Source organism: Saccopteryx bilineata, chromosome X (genome assembly GCF_036850765.1).
Source record: "Saccopteryx bilineata isolate mSacBil1 chromosome X, mSacBil1_pri_phased_curated, whole genome shotgun sequence".
NCBI classification, from domain to species: Eukaryota; Metazoa; Chordata; class Mammalia; order Chiroptera; family Emballonuridae; genus Saccopteryx; species Saccopteryx bilineata.
Window position 1 is genome coordinate 42024164 of NC_089502.1, and position 22513 is coordinate 42046676.

A 22513-nucleotide genomic window follows, 5' to 3' on the forward strand; every position below is an offset into this window, starting at 1 on the left:
GGAGAAGGATGGAAAAAGGTTTTGCCTGGGGAGGAGCGGGCACTATCGAGCGGGTAGTTGGTGCTATACTGAGTTGTACACTTGACGCCTGAATGGTTTGGTGAACAATGTCATTTCAATAAATTAAAAATAAATTTAAAAAATTAAACTGTAGCATAACCAGGTGGTGGCACAGTGGATAGAATATCAGAATGGGATATGGAGGACCCAGGTTTGAAACCCCGAGATTACCAGCTTGAGCCCAAGGTCCCTAGCTTGTGCAAGAGGTCAGTTGCTTTGCTGTAGCCCTCTGGTCAAGGCACATATGAGAAAGCAATCAATGAACAACTAAGGTGCCTCAGTGAAGAACTGATGCTTCTCATCTCTCTCTCTTCCTGCCTGTCTGTCCCTATCTGTCCCTATTTCTGTTCTCTGTCTCTCTCTCTGTCTCTGTCACATGCAAAAAATCAAAGTGTAGTAAACATGGAAAATTTGGTAAACTTTTTGGTAAAGTAATGGTACCTTAAGATTTTACGTGTGCAAAATCGAAATATACTCACTTCTCGTGAATTGAAATAAGGACTTAAAATATGTTCGGGACAAAGAATTTCTTAATCATGAAATAACAACCACAAACTATGACAGAAAAGGCTGATAAATTTGAATACATTCAAATTTGTTTCTGTCCATTAAAGATGCCATACAAAGAGAAAAAATGGCAAGCCATACTGAGTGAAAAATTTGTAAAACTAATAGCTAGCAAAGAACTAATGCACAGAATATACAGGGTAGAACAAAAGTAAGAGTACGTGAACCAGTTTAATACCGTACTATTATTTATTAATTACTGTATTATTTTCCATATGAATAACTGTACACCTACTTTTGCTTCACCCTGTATATTTGTGTGTATGTATGTGTATATATTATATATATATATAATGCTCTAAGTCAATAAGAAAAATATCTAATAGAAAAATGGTTAAACATTTAAATAGGCATTTCAAAAAAGGAAATTTAAATGGTCAGTAAACATATGAAAAGGTGCTAAACTTTAATGTAATTAGAGAAATGTAAAATAAAGCTGACATGAGATATATCACATCAACTGATTAACAAAAATATAAATGTCTAAAAATACAAAATATTTCTGAGGTTGCAGAGCGGTAAGAAATCTCCAATACTTCGAATGGAAGCATACAGAAATTGGTACAAGTGCTGTGAATCAAGTTTGGCATTATCTAGTAAAACTTAAAATGTATTTATTCTATGCTTGAAAATGCTAATCTTAAATATGTACCTTAGTCCAGGGACTGGAAATTTTTTTCTATAAAGGAACAGACAGTAAATACTTTATGTTGTGTGGGTCACATGGTCTCTGTCACAACACAACTGCTCAGCACTGTGGCTGCAGTTCAAAACCAAACACAGTCAACAGTGAGTGGCTATGTGCAATTTAAACTTTATTCATGACAAAATGTGGTTGACCAGATTTAGTCAATGGGCTTTAGTTTGCCACTATAGCTATACACAGAGCAAACATGTAGAACACATCATACGATTGAATTAATACGAAGTTCAAAAAGAATCTAGAATACTTTGTTTAGGAATGCATAACTAGGGGGTAACTCTAGAGGGTAAAAAGAAGGAAATGAATCAAAATTCAGCACAGTGGTTGCTCTGAGACAAATAGAAGGGGATTATGATTGGAAAAAAAAGAGGAAGATGGGGCTATCTAAGATGATGGCAATGTTCTGATTCTTAATGTGTGTAGTAGTTACATGTGTGTCTTCAATATAATTATTTGTTAAACTTTGCATTATGTATCATGTACTTCAAAACAACAACAGCAAAAACAATCAAATTGAAGATATTCAGAAAAAAATTAAACAGGATTCCCTCTGTAAAAAATGCACATATCGTGTTTCTTTGGTAAGGAACTCGGAAAAGCCTAAATATAAATGTCCAAGGAAAAACATCTCTTATGAAGGGTAGCTAAGAATGGCCAAAGATAACATACTGCTCACAAAAATTAGGAGATATTTCAAAATGAATATGAAGCAATAAAATATCCCCTAATTTTTGTGAGTGCTATACATTTCTGCTTTTAAGAACCAAATTAAAAACAAAACAATTGTAGGCCCTGGCCAGTTGGCTCAACAGTAGAGCATAGGCCCGGTGTGTGGAAGTCACAGGTTCCATTCTCAGCCAGGCCACACAGGAGAAGTGCCCATCTGCTTCTTCACCCTTCCCCCTCTCCTTTCTCTCTGTCTTTCTCTTTTCTTCCCACAGCCAAGGCTCCATTGGAGCAAAGTTGGTCTGGGTTCTGAGGATGGCTCCATGGTCTCTGCCTCAGGCGCTAGAATGGCTCTGGTTGCAACAGAGCAATGCCCCAGATGGGCAGAGCATCGCCCCCTGGTGGGCATGCCAGGTGGATCCTGGTCGGGCGCATGCGGGAGTCTGTCTGTCTGCCCCCCCAACCCCCGCTTCTCACTTCAGAAAAATACAAAACCAAAACAAAACAACTGTAGTAAACTCACCAGGTATTCCTGGCAGGCCTGGATTTCCCGCCACACCTTGTACACCTTTTTCACCTACTGGGCCTGGAGGGCCAATGCCAGGAGGGCCCACAGGCCCTTTATTCCCTGGGAGACCTGGCAAGCCTGGGTCCCCTGGAGGACCTCTTTCACCCTTGAAAGTAATTCCACCCTGGAAAAGGAAAAATTTTAATACAGAAACAGATATAACAGCTCTTTGTAGGTTGGTATTATTAAATACAGCTAGAGAAATGATACAGTCATAGATTATTCTTAAAAGTTGTATAAGTTTGTATTATAGAATAGTATATGTGATCACTCTACTTATCCATTCCCTCAACAAATATTTTTGAATTCTTACTATGTGCCATGTACTAGCGATACAGATAAAAAATAAAAATAGACAAAAAAACTCACCCTAATTAAATTTATATTTAATTTGGGTCAAGAAGTTTACAGAAAAGTTAATATTTTATATAACTGTCACTTTCCACCTAAAAATTCTGGTCTGTGTATTGTACACAAAATATAACACTGTTCATTTATGTTCAACCTTTAGGCGCCATGGCACATTTAACATGGCCATCTACTCTCACTGATCTCCAAGCTTACTATATATAAAAACCAAATTAAATTTCGGCAGTTATATCTAAATAAACCCAGACAACAATATGTAGGGTAAAAGAAGGGGAACCTCACATTGATCCATAAACATCTTAACCTTCTTCCCAGCTATTCCTAGGCAATATACTAGTACAGAAATGGGTTAAAAGAAGGAATTTATAAAACAACTGAGAATAAAGAGTGGCAAAGAAACCCTACACAGTTAGTAATAATGTACCATTTTTATATATTAATTATTTCCTTTTAAGCATCGATTAGATGTTCACATCAGCAACAGGCACATCCCAGGTAGCATCCTTATGTAACAATTTGACATCAGAAAACCAAGAATGCCAGTCCAACTCACGGGTTCTCCTTTGGGGCCGGGTAGTCCTGGCAATCCATCCTGTCCTGGGGTGCCAGGTAAACCAGGGAGACCTGGAGATCCAGGGAAACCCATCTCTCCTTTGTTTCCCTTCAATCCTGGAAAAGTGAGGATGTCACCAGGTTCACCTTTAGGTCCAGGAAAGCCTGGAGCACCTGGAGTTCCTGGTATGCCCTCAAGGGGGGAAAAAAAAGAAGTGGTGGGGGGGGAGAAAAATCACTTTTCACTTTTTTTTTCTAAAACTTTCTTCTGTCCAGTTTACCCCACCAACCCACCCAGTAACATTTAGTATAAAAAACTATAGATCAAGAAAGTTATGTGAGTCACAGAGACTCAAGGAATCAAATAAATCACAATGTAATGAAAACTTATATTTCTTTAATATATATCCACAAATGAAAATCAACTTGTTTGGCTATATAATATACTCAAAACTTACTGTTATTCCTTTGGGTCCAGTGGCACCAGTGTGTCCTTTTTCACCCTTCTGTCCAGGAAAACCAAGAGATCCTAAGACACACACACACATACACAATAATATAATCTTTGAAGTTAAAACCCCAACAAATCATATAAAAATAAGTAAGTCAGAAAGTCAAGTTTTAAAATAAGAACATCATTCAATCCCATGTAACAGGTCATATTTTTGTTTTCTGATTTTATGTTCTCAGAGTGAAGAAACTGTCCTTCCTTTTTGGTAAATCTAGCATTTCATGTTACATACAGTATTTTACTCTCAGGTATTTCCAAATGCAAATCCTTTCAAGAGCTCACAGCTACCAAGTACTATGCACAGTGGCTCCCTTATCTTATTGCCAAGAGAATAAGGAGATAAAGACAAAGTCTGCATATCTTTCTTTGCTCCAACTTAAACAATTTTCCTAGATCCTTACTGGCTGTTTCTCTGGTTTGTCACTCCCTAAAATATTGTTTACAAGAAATGTTTTATACTCAACCACTAGAAGAAATATCACTAAAGAGTCATTTCCTAAATGAGTTCCTGAACCAACTTCATCAGCATCACTTCGGTACTGGTTAGAAATGCTAATTCTTGGGCTCTCACCCCAAATCTACTGAATCTGAAAATTTCGGTGTGGGACCTAGCAATCTGGGTTTTAACAAGTCTTCCAGGTAATTCTGACGGACTCTCAAGTTTGAGAACCTCTAGTCTGGAGGTATAAGGATAGATTATTAGCTACCAGTGACAGCTAGAAAACTTGCTAAAAATCTATTTCCAAAGGTCAAATTAATTGTTTTCCCTGGCAGACAGACTAGAGAGAAACATAAGAGATCTGATGTCTATTCTAAGTCTTGACACAGACATAAATTGTAATTTCAAGGTAATATAATATTGAGAAATTCCGAGAGGCAGTTGAGTAAAAGACTTACCAGTCTGACCGATACCAACTATTGTTTTTATTGGAAACAGGGAAGAAGAAATTAATACAGAAAGAGGAATATTGGCAGTTTGTTACCAGCTCTAGTAGCAGTCCCATTCCTTAAGGAAAATATGTGATACATCCCCAAAGACTAGAAACCCCGCTGTTGGAAAACATACTAAGGGACAAGACATTATAAACTTTACACCTAATTTTCTGGAAGAAAATAGTCTGATGCCATATGTATAAGTTATTTACCTTACCATATAGAAAATAAAGAGAGATATTTTTTTCTGGACTAATATTGTCAAAATATTTAACAGAAACTGCTGGTAGCTTCAAGTATTAGGAACAAGAGCATAAGTTATTTCATAGCAGATAGAGGCATTTCATATTTACTTATAAATATGAGTGACTAGCTATAAAATGAGAAACTGGCATTCTTCTAAAGCTTCATGCTAACTAAAAGTTAATCAAGAAATATTTTTTTAGCCAAAAAAATATTTTTAAAGGTTGCCATGAAGCCAGATATTTTACCTGGAGGACCGGGAAGACCTGGCAAACCAGGTTGACCTGGAGGCCCTGAAATACCAGTTCCAATACAGTTGAAGCAGGTGTCACCTTTGTCACCTAGAGGAAACCATAACAAAAATGATTACTTATCCACCTTCTTTAAATTGGCTTCAAGGAGGTCAGCACTTAGGGTCAATATTGCTACCTAAAAGTTTAGTGAGAGAAACCTATATCTAGAATTAATTTATTTGATAAATATTTACTGAGTGCCTACTGTGTGCCAAGCAGTGGTCTAGGTGTTTGTGATACATCAGCAAACAAATCAGAGAAAAATTCATGTATTCATGGTGCTCACAATCCACCAGTGGAAAGGGATAATAAACAATGAAGGTAACAAATTATCTAAAATATACATATACAATATACATATATATGTATATGTACATTTTAGATGTATATTTATAATGTGTATATATATATAAAAGTTATGTTTATAGACAAAATATAAGGCTGGATAAATGGAACTGGACATACTAAGGATGCGTGGCAGGTTGCAATTTTATATAAGGTAGTCAGGATAGACCTTATTGAAAAGATGATGCATAATAAAAAAAAACTTAATGTGTGGCACAGGCACAAACAGTATTGAATATTCCAGGCAAAAACAATAAATATGTTTAGCATGTACAAGAACATCAATGAGACAAGATTTCTGGAGTAGAGTGAGAAAGGGAACCAGGTAAGACTAATGAACAGTTTATAACAAATGACATAATTTTTTTAAGCGAGAGAGAGACAGGGACAGACAGACAGGAAAGGAGAGAGATGAGAAGCATCAACTCATAGTTGTGGTACCATATGTTGTTCATTGACTGTTTTCTCATATGACCAGGGGGCTCCAGTCAATGCAGTGACCCCTTGTTCAAGCCAGTAACCTTGGGCTCAAGCCAACGACCTTAGGCTCAAGCTGGTGACCATGGCATCATGTCTGTGATCCCACGCTCAAGTCCATGAACCTGTGCACAAGTTGGTGAGCCCATGCTCAAGTCTACAACTTTAGGATTCAAATCTTGGTCCTCAACGTCCCAGGCCAATGCTCTACCCACTGTGCCATTGCCTTTTCAGGCACAAATGGCATACCAAAAAACCCCACATAGGCCACCATAAAGACTCTGACTTTTACAATGAGTGAAATGAGAATATTATAAAATTTAAACAGAAAAGCAACATGACATACTTTAACTTTAAAAGAATGACTCTAGCTGCTATGTGAAGAATAGAATATAAGTGCAAGGATGGAAACAAAGTAACCATTTAAGTGGCTACTGCTGCAGTAATCTAGGAGATATGGCAGGTCTTCCCAGAGTGACAGCAATGAAGATGATGAGAATTGGTTGGATTCTGAACATATTTTAAAATAAAACCAATGAGATTTTGTCACTGATCACATATAGACTACAGAAGAAGACAAGAATCAAGAATGACCTGAAGGTTTTTTAGATCAAGAAACCAGAAGGCTAGAGTGGCCTGCTTTTAAGGAAGAAAGAAAAGATGTTACTGGAAAAATTATTTGGGAGGAGGTGGAACAGATAAGAGTTCAACTTAATCAGGATGTAAAGTTCAAAACGTTAAGTAGACAGTTAGACATGCCAATCCAGAAGAAGAAACATATATCTCGACAAGAGACATAAAATTATAAGGCACTGGCAAGTAGATAGTGTTTAAAATCTTGAGACTTAATGAATGAGTTTAAAACAGAAAAGCAGAACAAGGACTGAACTCAGTACTATCCTAAATTAAAAGTTGGTTAGATAATTCTAAAATGAATATAAAAATGCAAAGTAACCCAAGATTTACTATACAGCTATAAATCCAGACAGTTTGGCATTGGTATAAGGAGGAAAACATAAAACAATGGGACAAAATAGAGAAGTCAGAAACAGACACACACATATATAGTTATAAGTTTTGCAACAAAAGTGCTAATGTCGATTCCCGGCCAGGGCACACAGGAGAAGCGCCCATTTGCTTCTCCACCCCTCCGCCGCGCTTTCCTCTCTGTCTCTCTATTCCCCTCCCGCAGCCAAGGCTCCATTGGAGCAAAGATGGCCCGGGCGCTGGGGTGGCTCCTTGGCCTCTGCCCCAGGCGCTAGAGTGGCTCTGGTCACAACATGGCGACGCCCAGGATGGGCAGAGCATCGCCCCCTGGTGGGCAGAGCGTGCCCCATGGTGGGCGTGCCGGGTGGATCCCGGTCGGGCGCATGCGGGAGTCTGTCTGACTGTCTCTCCCTGTTTCCAGCTTCAGAAAAATGAAAAAAAAAAAGTGCTAATGTTAGTAAGTGCAAAAATGATGGTCTTTTATATAATGGTATTGACATTTGGATGCACATATGGGCAAAATGAACTTTGATCCCTGCTTGAAAATATACACAAAAATTAACCGAAGATAGACCAAAGATCAAAACAAAAAGGCAAACTGGTAAGAGTTCTAGAAAAAAATAAAAGACACAGAAAAAATTGTCAGGTCCTTGGGGTAAACAAATATTCTAAAAGAGGATAAACAGCACTAACAATAAAAAAGAATGTTAAGCCTGATCAGTGATGCTGCAGTGGATAGAGTGTGAACCTGCAACGTTAAGGACCCAGTTTCAAAACCCAGAGGTCACTGGCTCGACCGTGGGCTCACTTGAGCTCAAAGGTCACTAGAATAAGGTCAAGGTCGCTGGCTTGAGCAAGGGGTCACTGGCTCTTGACAGGAGCCCTCCCAGTCAAGCACATATGAAAAGTAATCAATGAACAACTAAAGAGATGTAACTATGAATTGATGTTTCTCATCTCTCTCCCTTCCCGTCTGTCTTTCCCTTCTCTCTTTCTATCTCTGTCACAAAAAAGTCACAGAACCCGAGAATACTGTTCTAATATATACATACATATATATGTATACATCCAACAACCCAATTAAAAATAAGAAAAAGCACTTTGCAAAGAGAATACAGTACACAAACTCTAAGAAAACAGATTTAGCACCAATGACTCTTCAGGGAAATAGAAACTAAAGCCGCTTTGGAAAATTGTTTGATGTTATCTATATAAACAAAACTTACACTTACCTATAACCCAGAAATTTTATTTCCAGGTATATACACAGCAGAAATAAATGCATATATTCTATTAAAACAGTGTGTATAAGAATGTTCACAGCAGCTGCATTCATAAGATCCCCAAACCAAATGTATGTTAATATTAGAATGGATATTTAGAAATATTTATACAAAAAAATACTAAAGAGCAGTGTAAAAAAACCTGCTATAAACAAAAACATAAATGCATCTCACAAATATTATATTGAGAAAAAGAGATACAAAAAAGCTCATACTGTATGATTCCATTTATACAAAGTTCAAGATTAGGCAAACTAATTATGATAGAAGGTAAAATCATGGTTATATTTTAGAGTGTTGACTAAGGGTCACAAGACAGTCTTCTAAAGTCCTGGAAAAGTTATATATTTTGACTTAGATGGTAGTTACATTGGAGATTATATATAAATATAGATAGATAGAAAGACAGACAAATGGACAGATAGGAAACAAATTATATATTTCATACAGACACACATACACACACATACAGCAGGTCCTTAAATAATGTCTACTAAACATTCAGTCTACTGAACATCATTTCATTATAATGTTGATGACATGTCAAAGCAAATCAATCTTGTTTATATCAATTAGCTTATGGTGAAACTCATTTCATTATACATCGTTTCACTTAAACTCACAGAACCTTTCCACAATGTTAAGTGAAGCCTTATTGTATAAATATATATATGCCAGAGAGGTATGAAGAAAAATAGGTCATGTAATGTACTGAAAACCAAGTGAAAAAGTGTTTAAAGAATAAAAAATTTTAGAAAGGACTGAGAATTCACATTTGGATTAGCACGTGATAGGGTGTTGGTGACTTCCACAAAGCAGTATTTATGGTGTGCTGATGGAGGGCAGTAAAATCCTGACTGCAATACACGTAAGAGAAAATTAGAGGCAAGTATCTAGAGATGGTGAGTAGAAATTACTTGAGGAGTTTTGTTGTAAACAGAAGCAGAAGAATAGAGTAGTATCTGGCAGGGGAAGTGGTATTATGATAATGTATTGTTTTAGACTGGTGAGAAAAAAATAACTGTATACCGCTAGGAATGATCCAGCAGAAATGAAAAAAATGATGATGGAGGAGAGGCAAGGATTTCTAGAACAAAATCCTTGGGAAAATAAAAGGAAATGGAATCTATTTTACAGATAGAAGAATTGGCTTTGGATAGGAGTATTTTTTTTTTTATTTTTACTGAATTAACTGGGGTGACATTGCCTAATAAAATTATACAGGTTTCAGGTGCACAATTCTACAACAAATCATTGTGTGTTCACCACTCTAAGTCAAGTCTCCGTACATCACCATGTATCCCCACTTCACCTCTTCTATCTCCCCCATCCCTCTTTCCATCTGGCAATCACCATGTTGTTGTCTGTGTCTATTCTTTTTCTTGATCTCTTCACCTTTTTCACCCAGCCATGCACCCCACCCCTGCTCCCTGACAGCTGTCAGTCTGTTTTCTATATATGGCTGTTTCTATTTTGTTTGTTAGTTTATTTTGTTCACTAGAGTCCACATATGAGTAAACTCATATGGTACTTGTCTTTCTCTGATTGGCTTATTTCACTTAGCATAATGCTCTCCAGGGCCATCCATGTTGTCACAGAAGGTAAATTAACAATAATAGGTAGGAAAGCAGAATATATGGCACAAATACAAATAAGTGGGTAAATATAGTGGCAATCTATGAAAGTTACCTTGTTAGTGAGCACTGAAGGAAGAAGCAAAGTCAGAATCTTAAAATAAGAATGGAAGAAGAGAGGTTAAAAGCATGAAGAAAGAAGCTACAGGCTCAGAATAGGTGGTAATTTGGACTCACCAGGGCTATGTTTTGGTTCCAAGTCTGCACAACAAAGTGAGTGGAGGGTAAAGGAGTCAAGAGTTTATGCATGGAATTGATTAGAATGGTTGATCATGGAATTTAAGTCAGGTTAAGGAAGAAGATAAAACACCATGTCATTGAGGGTTAGTCAAAACTGGAAAAGTATCACTGAGGTTGAAGTAATGTTGGAGTCAGGTTATTAGAGTTAGTAAGCTAAAAAGATATGAGACGGTGGTCAGAAAATGAGATTTGTAAAATCAAGGTTCTGAAAATATGCACTATTGGAAATCAAATAGTCATAGGCACGCTCGCAGAAATCAGAGGCTGCAGTAAGCTGGAGGATAGAGGGGATTTTGGTGATGATTTGAAAGAATGCAGGAAATAATACGGGGACCAAACCTTTCACTCCTTGCTCTCCTGGGAGTCCTCTGTCACCTGGAGATCCGGGAGGGCCTGGGGGGCCTGCCTCACAGACATCACCTGAGATGAGTTAAAGAAAGGATAGCACATTAATTGTTGTGAAAGGGGCATATATACGGAGACAGAAAATGATTTGCCTTTGGGTGATAGGCACACAACACAATCAACGGTTCAAACGTTATGGAGAGGTTTACCTGAAATCTATGTACTCTTATTGACCAATGTCAACCCATTCCACTCAGTTTTTTTTTTTGTTTTTTTTTTTGTATTTTTCCGAAGTTGGAAACGGGGAGGCAGTCAGACAGACTCCCGCATGCGCCTGACTGGGATCCACCCAGCACGCTCACCAGGGGGCGATGCTCTGCTCATCTGGGGCATCGCTCTGTTGCAACCAGAGCCATTCTAGCGCCTGAGGCAGAGGCCACAGAGCCATCCTCAGCGCCCGGGCCACCTTTGCTCCAATGGAGCCTTGGCTGCAGGAGGGGAAGAGAGAGACAGAGAGGAAGGAGAGGGGGAGGGGTGGAGAAGCAGATGGGCCCTCTCCTCTGTGCTTTGGCTGGGAATCGAACCCGGGACTCCTACACGCCAGGCCGACGCTCTACCACTGAGACAACGGCCAGGGCCTCCACTCAGTTTTATAAATAAAATTTAAAAAATAGAAATGTTCAGAAAACTAAACAAAAGGAAACCTGATGGGCTAGAAAAAAAGACCTTTTTTTTTTTTTTCAGTTACTTCCCTGTCGTTACACACCTACCTATAAGCAAAAGAAAGATATAATATTGGTCAGAATTTGAAGAGCAGTGTTAAAAATCAAAGAATCACCAAAAAGCAAAAGTAGAAGCTGCTGTAGCATTTCTTAGATATCAGACACAGAAAGAATGATGCCAAATTCCAGCTAGCTTTGCTTATAAATGAAAACAATAATAGAAATTAGGAGAAAGAAATAACTTACTGGGAGGAAAGTGAGGACCCGGAGGGCCAGGAGGCCCTGGGGGGCCAGGAGCTCCAGGCTGTCCATCAGGTCCAGGAGATCCGGGAATGGAAATTCCGGGTGGACCTTCATCACCTTTCTGTCCCCTTTCTCCAGGAAAGCCGGGGGGACCAGGAGGACCCATAACTGCAGTCCCTAAGGTGAAAAATATATATCCATAGCAATGCTCAAAATGAACTTATTTTGGGGATATTATTTTGGTTCTCCAGGAGGCATTAAGTAATGATAAGATATTCCTTTAATGTGTAATGCCTGCTATGTACTTACTGCTTTCTATGAGAATTGATATTTGGAAAAAGGATGAAAAGATTCAAATAGCATCAGTCTGAGTATAAGAAAGAATAATTTAATGTAGCTTTATTACCTTTGGAAGTGTACTAATAACTCTACATACTCCTCTTTCACACTGTGATCTTTTCATTGTAGAAATACTAGAAAGCCTTTCGCAAGAGAAAAAGAAAAATTTCGAAGTTCCCGTGTGTCTACTTCTGGACATTTTTCTCTTCCACTCTCTATTCCTGAATCACTGACACACTTTTTCATTACTACACTTTGACAATGTTTTAAAAACTGGTAAGGAAGATATACACATCTCTGTTCTTTTTAAAAACCATCTTCACTACACTTACAAATTTTCTAAATGAATCTTACAGTCAGCTTGTTAGTCTCGTAAAAAAAAATCACTGAAATTTTATGAGAATAATTAGAATTTAAAGATTAAATCCTGGTAAAAATCATCTGTTTATAATGCTGAGTTCTCACATCAAGTAATAATTAAGCATATCTCTCCAGTTACTTATTCATTTTATATTATTTAATAATATTTTACAAAATTCTGCAAAGAGATCTTACACATCTTTAGTTGGGTTTATTCATGAGTTAATTTATTACTATTGTGAATTTTACTGCTATTACTATTGTTGACCTTTCTTTTCTGTTATATGTTTAATTTTTATATAGCTGGTATAGAAGCAAATTATTTATTTGTATGGGTATGCAACTCATATCTGGCTACCTTGCAAACCTTCTGAGTTCTGTTAATTTGCCATTTGATTATTTTAGGCTTCCTGGGTAGATAATGATATGGTTTGTGGATAACCAACATTTATCATTTCTGTTCCATCTTTACACTTCCTTTTTCTTCCCGACTCAGTGCACTGGCTGTAATCACCAGTATAAGGACGAACAGGTTCTGGGTATCTTTGTCTTATTTTTTATTTGAATGAAAATGCTCCTGATGTTTCACTGTAAAGTATAACATTTCCTGTATAGTTCTGAAGTACATACGGTTGTTTCATCAAATTAAAGTAGTTATGTCCCTTTTAAGAATGTTTTTCCTTTTAAAAATGATTGGATATTGAATTTTAATGACTGTTTTCTCTGTGTCTACTGGACTATTCTCTTAATCTATCAGTGTTGTCAATTATGTTAATGTTGAACCATCTTAGGTTATAATATTATTTAATATACATCTGAACTGATCTGATAATATTTGACTTAGAACTGTTGCTTTCATGTTCTTAAATAAGATTAATTCGTAGTTATTTAAAGTGTCATTTCATTGGTGCTTTGGTATCAATGTTATTTCACTGAATTCTCTTTATTAAAAATACTCTGAAACAGTTTGTAAAATATAAAAATTATCTGCTCAACAAATGGTACAATTCATCAACAAAACTGTATAAAACCCTTTTAAAACCAATGCTTTTTAAAAGAGATCTTTAACATTGCAAAATCTTCCATGATAATTTATTTCTATTTAGATTTCCTACTTTCTTAGGACAATTTTGATAATTTATGTTTTTTGCTTTATGAGGAATGTATATTTCATCGAGAATTTCAAATATATTTATATAGTTTTATAGTTCTCTTGTAATTAAAAATTTTATTGTATTTATCGCAATAATAATTTTTCTTTACTGATTTTATTTGTGCCTTCCTTGCTTATGTATTAGTCATATTTTATTTTTATTTTATCAAAAATTTCCTATTTTGTTTATGCTTGTTTTATTTCTTATTTTCAATTTAGCTTGTTTAGTTTTAGAATCCCTAATTTTGTGATAAATTAAGAATACCACTTTGCTTCTATTTAATGAGTTTTAATAGGAGCTATTTTAGCATTCAGTAGTTTGTTGTTTCCATTTCTGTTTCCTCTTAACCTCTAGAATTATTTACAAATGTGCATTTTACTATACAAATATAACAAAATTTGAGGATTTTTCTTGTTAATTTTTAACTTTATTTCACTGGAATTATAGAACATGACCTGCACATTACTACATTTTTTTCTGATCTCAAAGAGTCCATTTTTATAAATGTTTTATGCATGCTTGAAAAGAATGAAAATTCTCTGCTACAGTTTTTTCTCTCCCCGTATGTACAGCTTAATTTGTTCAAATCATCTGAACATATGTACCTTGATTTATCAATGTCACTGCATTAAAATTACAAAAAAACAAAAAAATCATTTTGTATCCTTATTTTTCACCTACTTGATATGTGAGGGATTTTACAATTTATCTCTTATAGTTTATCAATTTTTACATTATATGTTCAAAGCTATATTGTTAGATACATAAAGTTCCATGTTTGTGTTATAATTTGTCTATTTATCCACATGAAATGTGTTTGTCTCTTTAATGCATTTGTACATTGATTCTATTTCATGCTATACTTCATACTGATTGCTAAACCATCCAACTTTCTTTCTGATAGCACTTAGTATCTTTCTATTGCTTTATTTTCATATTTTCTATGTCCTTTTTCTTCAGGTACATCTATTGTATACAGTATAAATGCACTGCTCACAAAAATTAGGGGATCAGGGCACGTGAAGATACTCCAGTACTTTCAGCCTTTTGTATAGTTATAGTGCATTTTCACCAATGAAACAAAAGTTGGTTTTGCATCTCATTTTCATAATCAAAAAACTTTCTTTGACTTGTTGTTTGCTTGTCTGATGTTCTTATTTCATAAAAAAAATAAAATGCTTCCTTTGTTATCGCTTCATATTCATTTTGAAATATCCCCTAATTTTTGTGAGCAGTATATTCTTAGTCCAATTTTATTTTAGTTTTTCTTTTCATCAGTGTTTGGTCTTTTCCCATGTATTGCAATTACTGATTTATTTTTAACTTTTTCTTTCCATCTTATATGTTATTTTCTACCAGCTTTAGGTTTATTCTGTGTCTGTTTTTTGCCCCAATACTAATTTGTATTACATAAGTAAAATTTTGGGGGTATTTTTTCCACTTAACTAATGTGTATGTCATGCATTTTATTTCTATTCTTCTTTAAAGGTTACTACTAAAATTTTAACCTATGCAATTAAATGTTTTAGTTTTCTTCTAAAAACCTACATTTATGCGATTGAGGAGCTGGGTGAAAAAGGTGAAGGAATTAAACAAAGAAAAAAAAACACTTCATATACACAGACAACAGCATGGTGATTACCAGAGGGAATGGGGGTGAAGGGAGGTTGAAGAGAGTCAAGATGGGATAAATGGTGATGGAAGGAGACTTGACTTGGGGTGATGAACACACAATACAACATATCGATGATGTATTATACAACTGTACATCTGAAACTTGTCTTTAATTAACCAATATCACCCAGTAAATCCAATAAAAATTTTGAAAATAACTGCTCTTATGATCAGTGCTTAGATTTAATATACTTAAAAATAATATCTTTCCTAACCATTATTTCTTACATCTTACCCACCCAGCCCCAAATTTTATCCTGAAATCATGTCCTTTTTTCTGTAATAAAATATCCAGTAACTACTTCAGAGAAGTTCTGGACATGGTGACCTTTCTAAGTATCCAATCTTCGCACTACTATCATAATTTGATGTAATATAGAAGCCCAAATTTATAGTTATTTTTCTTATCCCTTTGAAAATGTGCTACAGTATGTTCCTCTGACTCATCACTTTGTAGGTGATCTGACTTTTCTCTCAGTTTTTAAGAGTTTCTTTTTATCCTTAAATTCTAAAATGTCCCTATAGTGTGTCTAGTTATATATTTTTGTATTATTATTATTTTACTCTTACTTATTAATTCCTAAGCCTATTCACAGGGACTTGTGTATTTTTTGATATGTAAAAGTTCTCAGTTATTAATTTTCCAAATATTGCCTCATGTCCCATTTTATCCTTTCTGACCTCCTCCATGGTGCATTTTATAACTTTTAGGTTTATTCTTTATGTTTCTTAACTTTTCTTTCATACTGTCTAACTCTTTAACTTTTTGCAGCATCCTAAGAGAATTCCTTATCTCAAATTTTCCAGACACAGTATGTGTTTAGCCCACATTCTTGAAATAAGGTAATTAGTTAAACCAAAATGCGACCTACATGTATTCTCTTTCTTTGGGGAGGATCACTGAATCTCTCTCATCATGTTAATTTTTCACTAACCTAATATTTTTGGAGAGAAAGAAATGATAACTTATTAAACATATATGTGTGTCAGATACTTTCAAATTTTACATAAATTGTCACTATCACTTCATTTCACAGAAAACCCAAATAAACATGCTGAATCAATTCAATTTGTGGTCAAATGAAAAATGCTCTATTATTCTGTGCTTCTTCAAAACGGGAATGATACAAAACTCAGTTTGAACTCCAAGATTTTATTGCACAGCAAAATCACCATGGAGATTTCTAGGTAGATGTTTCTGGACTTCTAAGTGAATGAGGCTGTTTTCTATTTTTCTACAGGAAATATGACAAAACTAGGCATTAGCAGAACAGCATGCCCTTCTACAATAATAGACTGAAAAGTGTAATGACTAATTTTTGAATCACAGAAATGTTAGCTATAATTATTAAGAAAAAAGTAGAAATGAGATTTTTAAAGTAAAAGGGCACTGTTCAACTGATTTGGCTTTTTTTTAAGTAAAAGTAAGGAATGTGTTGAGAAAGGTTATAATAAGAGTGGAGAAGTTTATGTGAATTAAAAAATACTCATTTCTTCTACTGCCATGTCCGCCCTGGAACTAGCATGATGATGTTGTATATGTGGTTAGTGATGAAGCTATAAACACAAACATATCAGTACAGAGCTTTTACCTGGAGTTCCAGGAAGGCCAGGTGGACCCTGTATTCCAGGAAATCCTCGCTCTCCTTTTTCTCCAGGCAAGCCAGGTAACCCCATGTTTCCTTTCTCTCCTACAGTGACATCAGTCCCGGGCCTAGGGATTACCTTTATTATGAAAGAAAAAAAATAAAAGTATTCAAAGAGGAAGAAGCTTGTTTCCTAAAGATAACCTAGCAGGTACATATAATTACAATGTCATCATTTTCATAAAGTGCTCAGATGCAATTACATTGACTATTACACAGACTAGGAATCACATTCTCTGTCACTTCTTTAACTGACTAGAAATTGTCCCGAACCAGTAATACATAATATTACCACTCTGTTGACCTTCCAGATTACAGAGTTGGAATTATTTTAAATGTCTCTTTTTTTATAATTCATGTTCAATTCATTCTAATTACCTAAGCCTGATCATTCTCTTTTTCTTCTCAATTTGCTCTCTTGATCTTAAAATTCTTAATAATTTGTATTTGTATTTACTTATTCATTTTTGAAATTCTGTATTTGAATTTATTAGGGTGACACTAGTTACAAGTGGGGCAAATGCTGGGAGGTGGATGAGGTATGGGGGGACAGGGGGTGGTAGATGAGGACCTGACTTGGGGGGGTGCTGAACACACAATATGGTGTATAATTATGTTCACTAGGCTGATCATTCTTTGATACAAATGTCTCTCGAATCTGCCCTCTTCTTTCCTGTTGCCACAGCTACCATCCTTACCTCACATTTAGACTGGCAGAAGTACCTTTGAACTTTTCCTCTTCAATCAAAATCTAAGGCTAGGATGTACTTCTTCAAAAACCAATTATTCTGTGTTTGAGGATTTAAAATTGTTCACTACTTCCTACCACATCTGATGTTAGTTTTAACTCGGGATTCTGTCAAGTCACTTTTCATTTTCAGTACCATTTTCACCTTTCTCATTTCCTGCTATTTCTAATGATGGATTTCTAGTAGAGTGAGTTCTATTATAATCAGTTCATGCATCTTGCATATTCTTGTCTTTTCTTTTGAATATGCCACTTTAAATATCAAAAATGCTTTCCTCCAACCTTTCCCTTTATCAACCCACATTTCTTTCTTCCTCTTAAAAAAGAAGAAAAAGAAAACTCATCTCTTCCCAGAAGGCTTTATTAATTAAAATCAACTACCTGATTATTCATTTTCCCTCTGTTTCCTTAGAACTTCAGTGCCTAATGGATTTCATATTAAATGGTTTAAATACAAAGAAATTAAATATACAGTTATGAAACTGAATAACTTTTAAATTTAAGAAAGTGTCAATGCAAGGTACAAATAACACCTATTGACTAAGTGTGATATTTCACTGGACATAACAAATATTCAAAAAAGAGAAGAATACTGGAAACTGTGGGACCCAGAACTAGGGAAAAAATTCAAAGGACAAAGTGAGATGCTGGATGGAACTGCACTCTCCAAATGTCCATTTCTTCTGATAGTCATTAAAATTTTATCATCTCATTTCATAAAAGTATTTCTTAAAGAACTAAAAACTGATTTTAGATTAAAATGCATAAAACTATATAATATTTTAAAATATATCTTCATTAGATTTAGTAATGTACTAATATCAATATTTGAGACTCACTATGGGCAAAAAAAATAATATCTGAACATATAAGTTTTGTGGCACTTGCACCTGGCAGTTTTAAGGCAGTTTAAAGTCAAGAGTCTTAACAAATTTCAGCCAAAGGAAAACCAATCTGTCGAATTGCAGCAATAATATTTTATTCTTAATAAGATCGGAAATATATTTGATTGAAATTTCACAGTGAATGCAAACATGACAGGAACTCTTTAAACCCTCTAATTATTCTATCATAGAGCAGTTTTCTACATTTGTTATTAAAAGCCCCTAAAAGCACAGAATCAGGGAAAAAAAGAGGTGTGACTCAAACAATTTCAAATTGAGAAAACCTATTAAGACCAAAGACCAAATCTTTCTTTCCCATGAGCTCTGTACGAGAAAGGTTCAATTCCTAATTCTCCAACTTCCTTTCATTGAAACTTTGTAAGCAACACTTGCACCACCTGCTGGTTACTTGAGAAATGATTTGGCACTATGATGCAAAACAACACAATTGTCATAATTTTGGAACTTCACTAGGGATACATAATACACAGACAGACTTTGAGGTCAATATCACTGCAAGTTTTAGATGTAAATATTTTTAAGAAAGTAGAAGTTGATAATGACTTGGAATTTTGTGGTCTACCAGAAAAACGTACAGAGTATATAATTAATGCACAAAAACGAAAATGTATAAGTAAATTTGATAAATGAAAACTAAAACAAAAACAAAAACAAACTTACAAGTCCAGGAGGACCAGGTGGGCCAATGTCACCTTTTTGGCCCTGTTCAATACAAATTTAAAATAGATTAGTAATGAAACCATCCATTTCTTCAAAAGCATAATAGACAGTTAAGTTTCATAAAGACCCACTAACCCATAATAAAACATATAAAAAATATAACATAAGGTAAACAGAACAGTAGTAAGTTAAGCCTAAGAAGACCTGTGATATTGTTTCACATTTACTAGCTACACAATCTTGACCAAATCAATTGATTTCTCTGCCTTATCTATAGGGCAAGATTTTAAGATATTTCTGTCTCTAATACCCTTTGATTTAAAGACTCTTATTTTATAAGAAAATATGAATCTTTTATAAGAAGATGATGAATTAAAAATTGGTACCACTTGAATCAGTTAAAATCTTTACATTTTTCTACATTTAGCCATGTTCCTTTTCATAAGACTTGCCAAGGGAATAAATTCAGTGTAATTTCCATTATAGACAGCTGTGTTATAGCTGCTGGACTTAAGTATCATAAGTAACAGCTAATGAATCATAACTGCTGGACCCTGGCCAGTTGGTTCAGTTGATTTTGCATCAGCCCAGCATGTGGCTGTCCCAGGTTTGATCCCCAGTCATGGCACATATGAGAAGCAACCATCTGCTTCTTTTCTCCCTCTCTCTCTCTCTTCTCTCACAGGTAGTGGCTTGATCTGTTAAGAGTGTTGGCCTGGAGCACTGAAGATAGCTCAGTTGGTCTATGCATTGGCCTCAGGCACTGAAGATAGCTTGATTGATTTGAGTGAGCATCAGTCCCAGACGGGGGTTGCCAGGTGGATCCCAGTCAGGGTACATGCGGAATCTGGCTCTCTATTTCCCCTCCTCTCACTTAAAAGAATAACAATAATTGCTTTTGTGAGTTTTCTCTTAGAAGTGAATGAAAGACAATTTCAGACAAAACTGTTACTCTTAACCAGTAGCTACAATAGCATGAAGAACATAGTATTCCACAGTTACTCTACTGGTCAACACACAAAGATAAATGTCTCTCTTACGCCTCTTTTCTCCTTCTGGACTTGTTCATGGAAAGTTTTCATCTATCTATAAGCTCCTTTTAGTTTAAAAAGTTATTCTGTCATATATAACTTTACTTAATACTTGAAAAACAATCTAATTCTCTGAGTATTTATACCAAGGGTCGGGAAACTTTTTGGCTGAGAGAGCCATGAACGCCACATATTATAAAATGTTATTCCGTGATAGCCATACAACGACCCGTGTACATTACACATTATCCAATAAAAATTTGGTGTTGTCCCAGAGGACAGCTGTGATTAGCTCCAGCCACTCACAACCATGAACATGAGCAGTAGGAAATGAATGGATTGCAATACATGAGAATGTTTTATATTTTTAACGTTATTATTTTTTTATTAAAGATTTGTCTGCGAGCCAGGTGCAGCCATCAAAAGAGCCGCATCTGGTTTGCGAGCCATAGGTTCCTGACCACTGATTTATACTTTCCTTTATTCTAGTTGTGCCTCTTTATGCCGAGATAGAACTAGATCTAGTATAGACCATCATTACAATATGCACAATTGGAATACATTCAAGTCTGTAACACCTTGCCTCCAAAACAAAACTTTTCAATTTTGTTCAGAACAAAACAACTAGAGGGCATAGAGATTGGAAAACTGGACATTTTGTGATCTGCTCTATATAGCAGAATTTTGGGCTCCATGCATTATTTAAAGTCACTTTTAAAATAGGCAACTAAATAAATTACTTCAGTCAGCCTGCATAGCCAAATGAAAGAAAAAACGGCAAAGAATTAGCAACAGACTTCAAAACCATAACGGCCTAGGATGGAAATGTTTAGTGAAGACATTTTAAAATCACAGCTATAAGCCTTTTTAGTAGGAGGGAGCTTCACAAAATGGTGCTGAATCTTCTTTCTGGAGAATAAAAAATTTTAACAATAAATGTCCAAAATGAAGGCATCAACTTTTCACAATGGAAATGCTAAATTTAAACAATTTTTCATGTAATTTCACCACAGGGACTGTGATTTAGTACAGTAGATAAAAATTCAGAAGAAGTGGTATGTAAAAGAGGGGACAATATCAAAAGATGGATAAAGAAGATACCTTTTAAATATAAAAGCTAGTTATTTATAAGTTTTTCTTTTAGAAAATAATTATGTTAACTAGAATAATACCAGCCACTTCAAAGTATTATAGTTCTTACTTTTTCTCCAACTCTTCCTGGTTCACCAGGGTAACCAGGATCACCAGGCAAACCCTTTAAAACATAGAAGACAGAATGACATCAGCAAAAATGGTAGAATAAGGGCCTCCCCAAATCCTCTCCTCCAAAATATGGCCAGAGTCAACATTTTTAGAACTCTAGAAATTAACCAAAGGCTTGCAGCAATCCAGGAAGCATTTAATTTAAAAACAAGTGGAATTTTAACTTGCTCTATTTCCATCACCCATCCTGAGCTCCACAGTAGCCTGGAAAACAAACAGCACTTAATCAAGGTAAAAACGGTAGCCTGGCAGCAACAGGAAGGAAAAAATAATGGGGTGGAGCTTCTTCAAAGCTCCTTTCCCAGAGATGTGTCATTATTACAGTTGTTTGGTGGTTCCCCAAAAGATACCACTATCAAGACTCCCTTTGTTTAAACTAACCTGAGTTCTCTCAATACAGAGAACACCTTTTTCCCTAGGAATATCTGTAGAAAACAGTCAAATTGTTTGATAACATGGCTACCTAATCATGCAACAAAGACCAAATGTTCCAAAAGAAACCAGAAACTGGAGCCCTGAGTTTACCTCCTCTTATACCATTTTATATGTTTTAGCCATTTGTGAATCTGGAGTTTATAAACTGAGGACCACCCGTTTAGAAAAATCACCTGTAAATAAATTTATGTAATTTTATTACCTCCAACTTCCAGTCTTGTTAAGAATAATCCCTTTCCTTTGAAATTCTCTCCAAATGTCATTAAATTCCCTGTCCTTGAACATTTCTTTTAATATCTACTGTGGATATTCTAAGGTTGCTTGAAATAATCTTGGACGCAAATCTGTATGTGAATGCTTTTAGCAATTTTATTCATAATAGCCAAACCAGGAACAACCAAAATATGCTCCAATGTGTAAATGGATAAACAAACTTTGGCACACTCATACAAACAAATACTACTTAACAATAATAATGATTGAACTACTGATATACAGTAAAATGTATTATGCTATGTAAATGAACACTGATTCAAAAGGCTATATATACATAAGTG

The 22513-nt window shown here is 35.4% G+C and overlaps 1 protein-coding gene across 1 annotated transcript in view; it reads right to left on the bottom strand.

The window, feature by feature from the left end:
• Positions 1-22513, bottom strand: part of COL4A5 (collagen type IV alpha 5 chain) — a 239547-nt gene that overhangs the window by 71339 nt on the left and 145695 nt on the right. The window contains exons 17-25 of the mRNA XM_066248681.1: positions 21460-21513; positions 19228-19269; positions 16861-16993; positions 11745-11918; positions 10771-10851; positions 5421-5513; positions 3944-4014; positions 3487-3678; positions 2520-2688 (exon numbers count right to left, since the gene is read on the bottom strand). Of these exons, the coding sequence (XP_066104778.1) occupies positions 2520-2688; positions 3487-3678; positions 3944-4014; positions 5421-5513; positions 10771-10851; positions 11745-11918; positions 16861-16993; positions 19228-19269; positions 21460-21513 (1009 nt within the window). The remainder of the gene's footprint in view (positions 1-2519; positions 2689-3486; positions 3679-3943; positions 4015-5420; positions 5514-10770; positions 10852-11744; positions 11919-16860; positions 16994-19227; positions 19270-21459; positions 21514-22513) is intronic.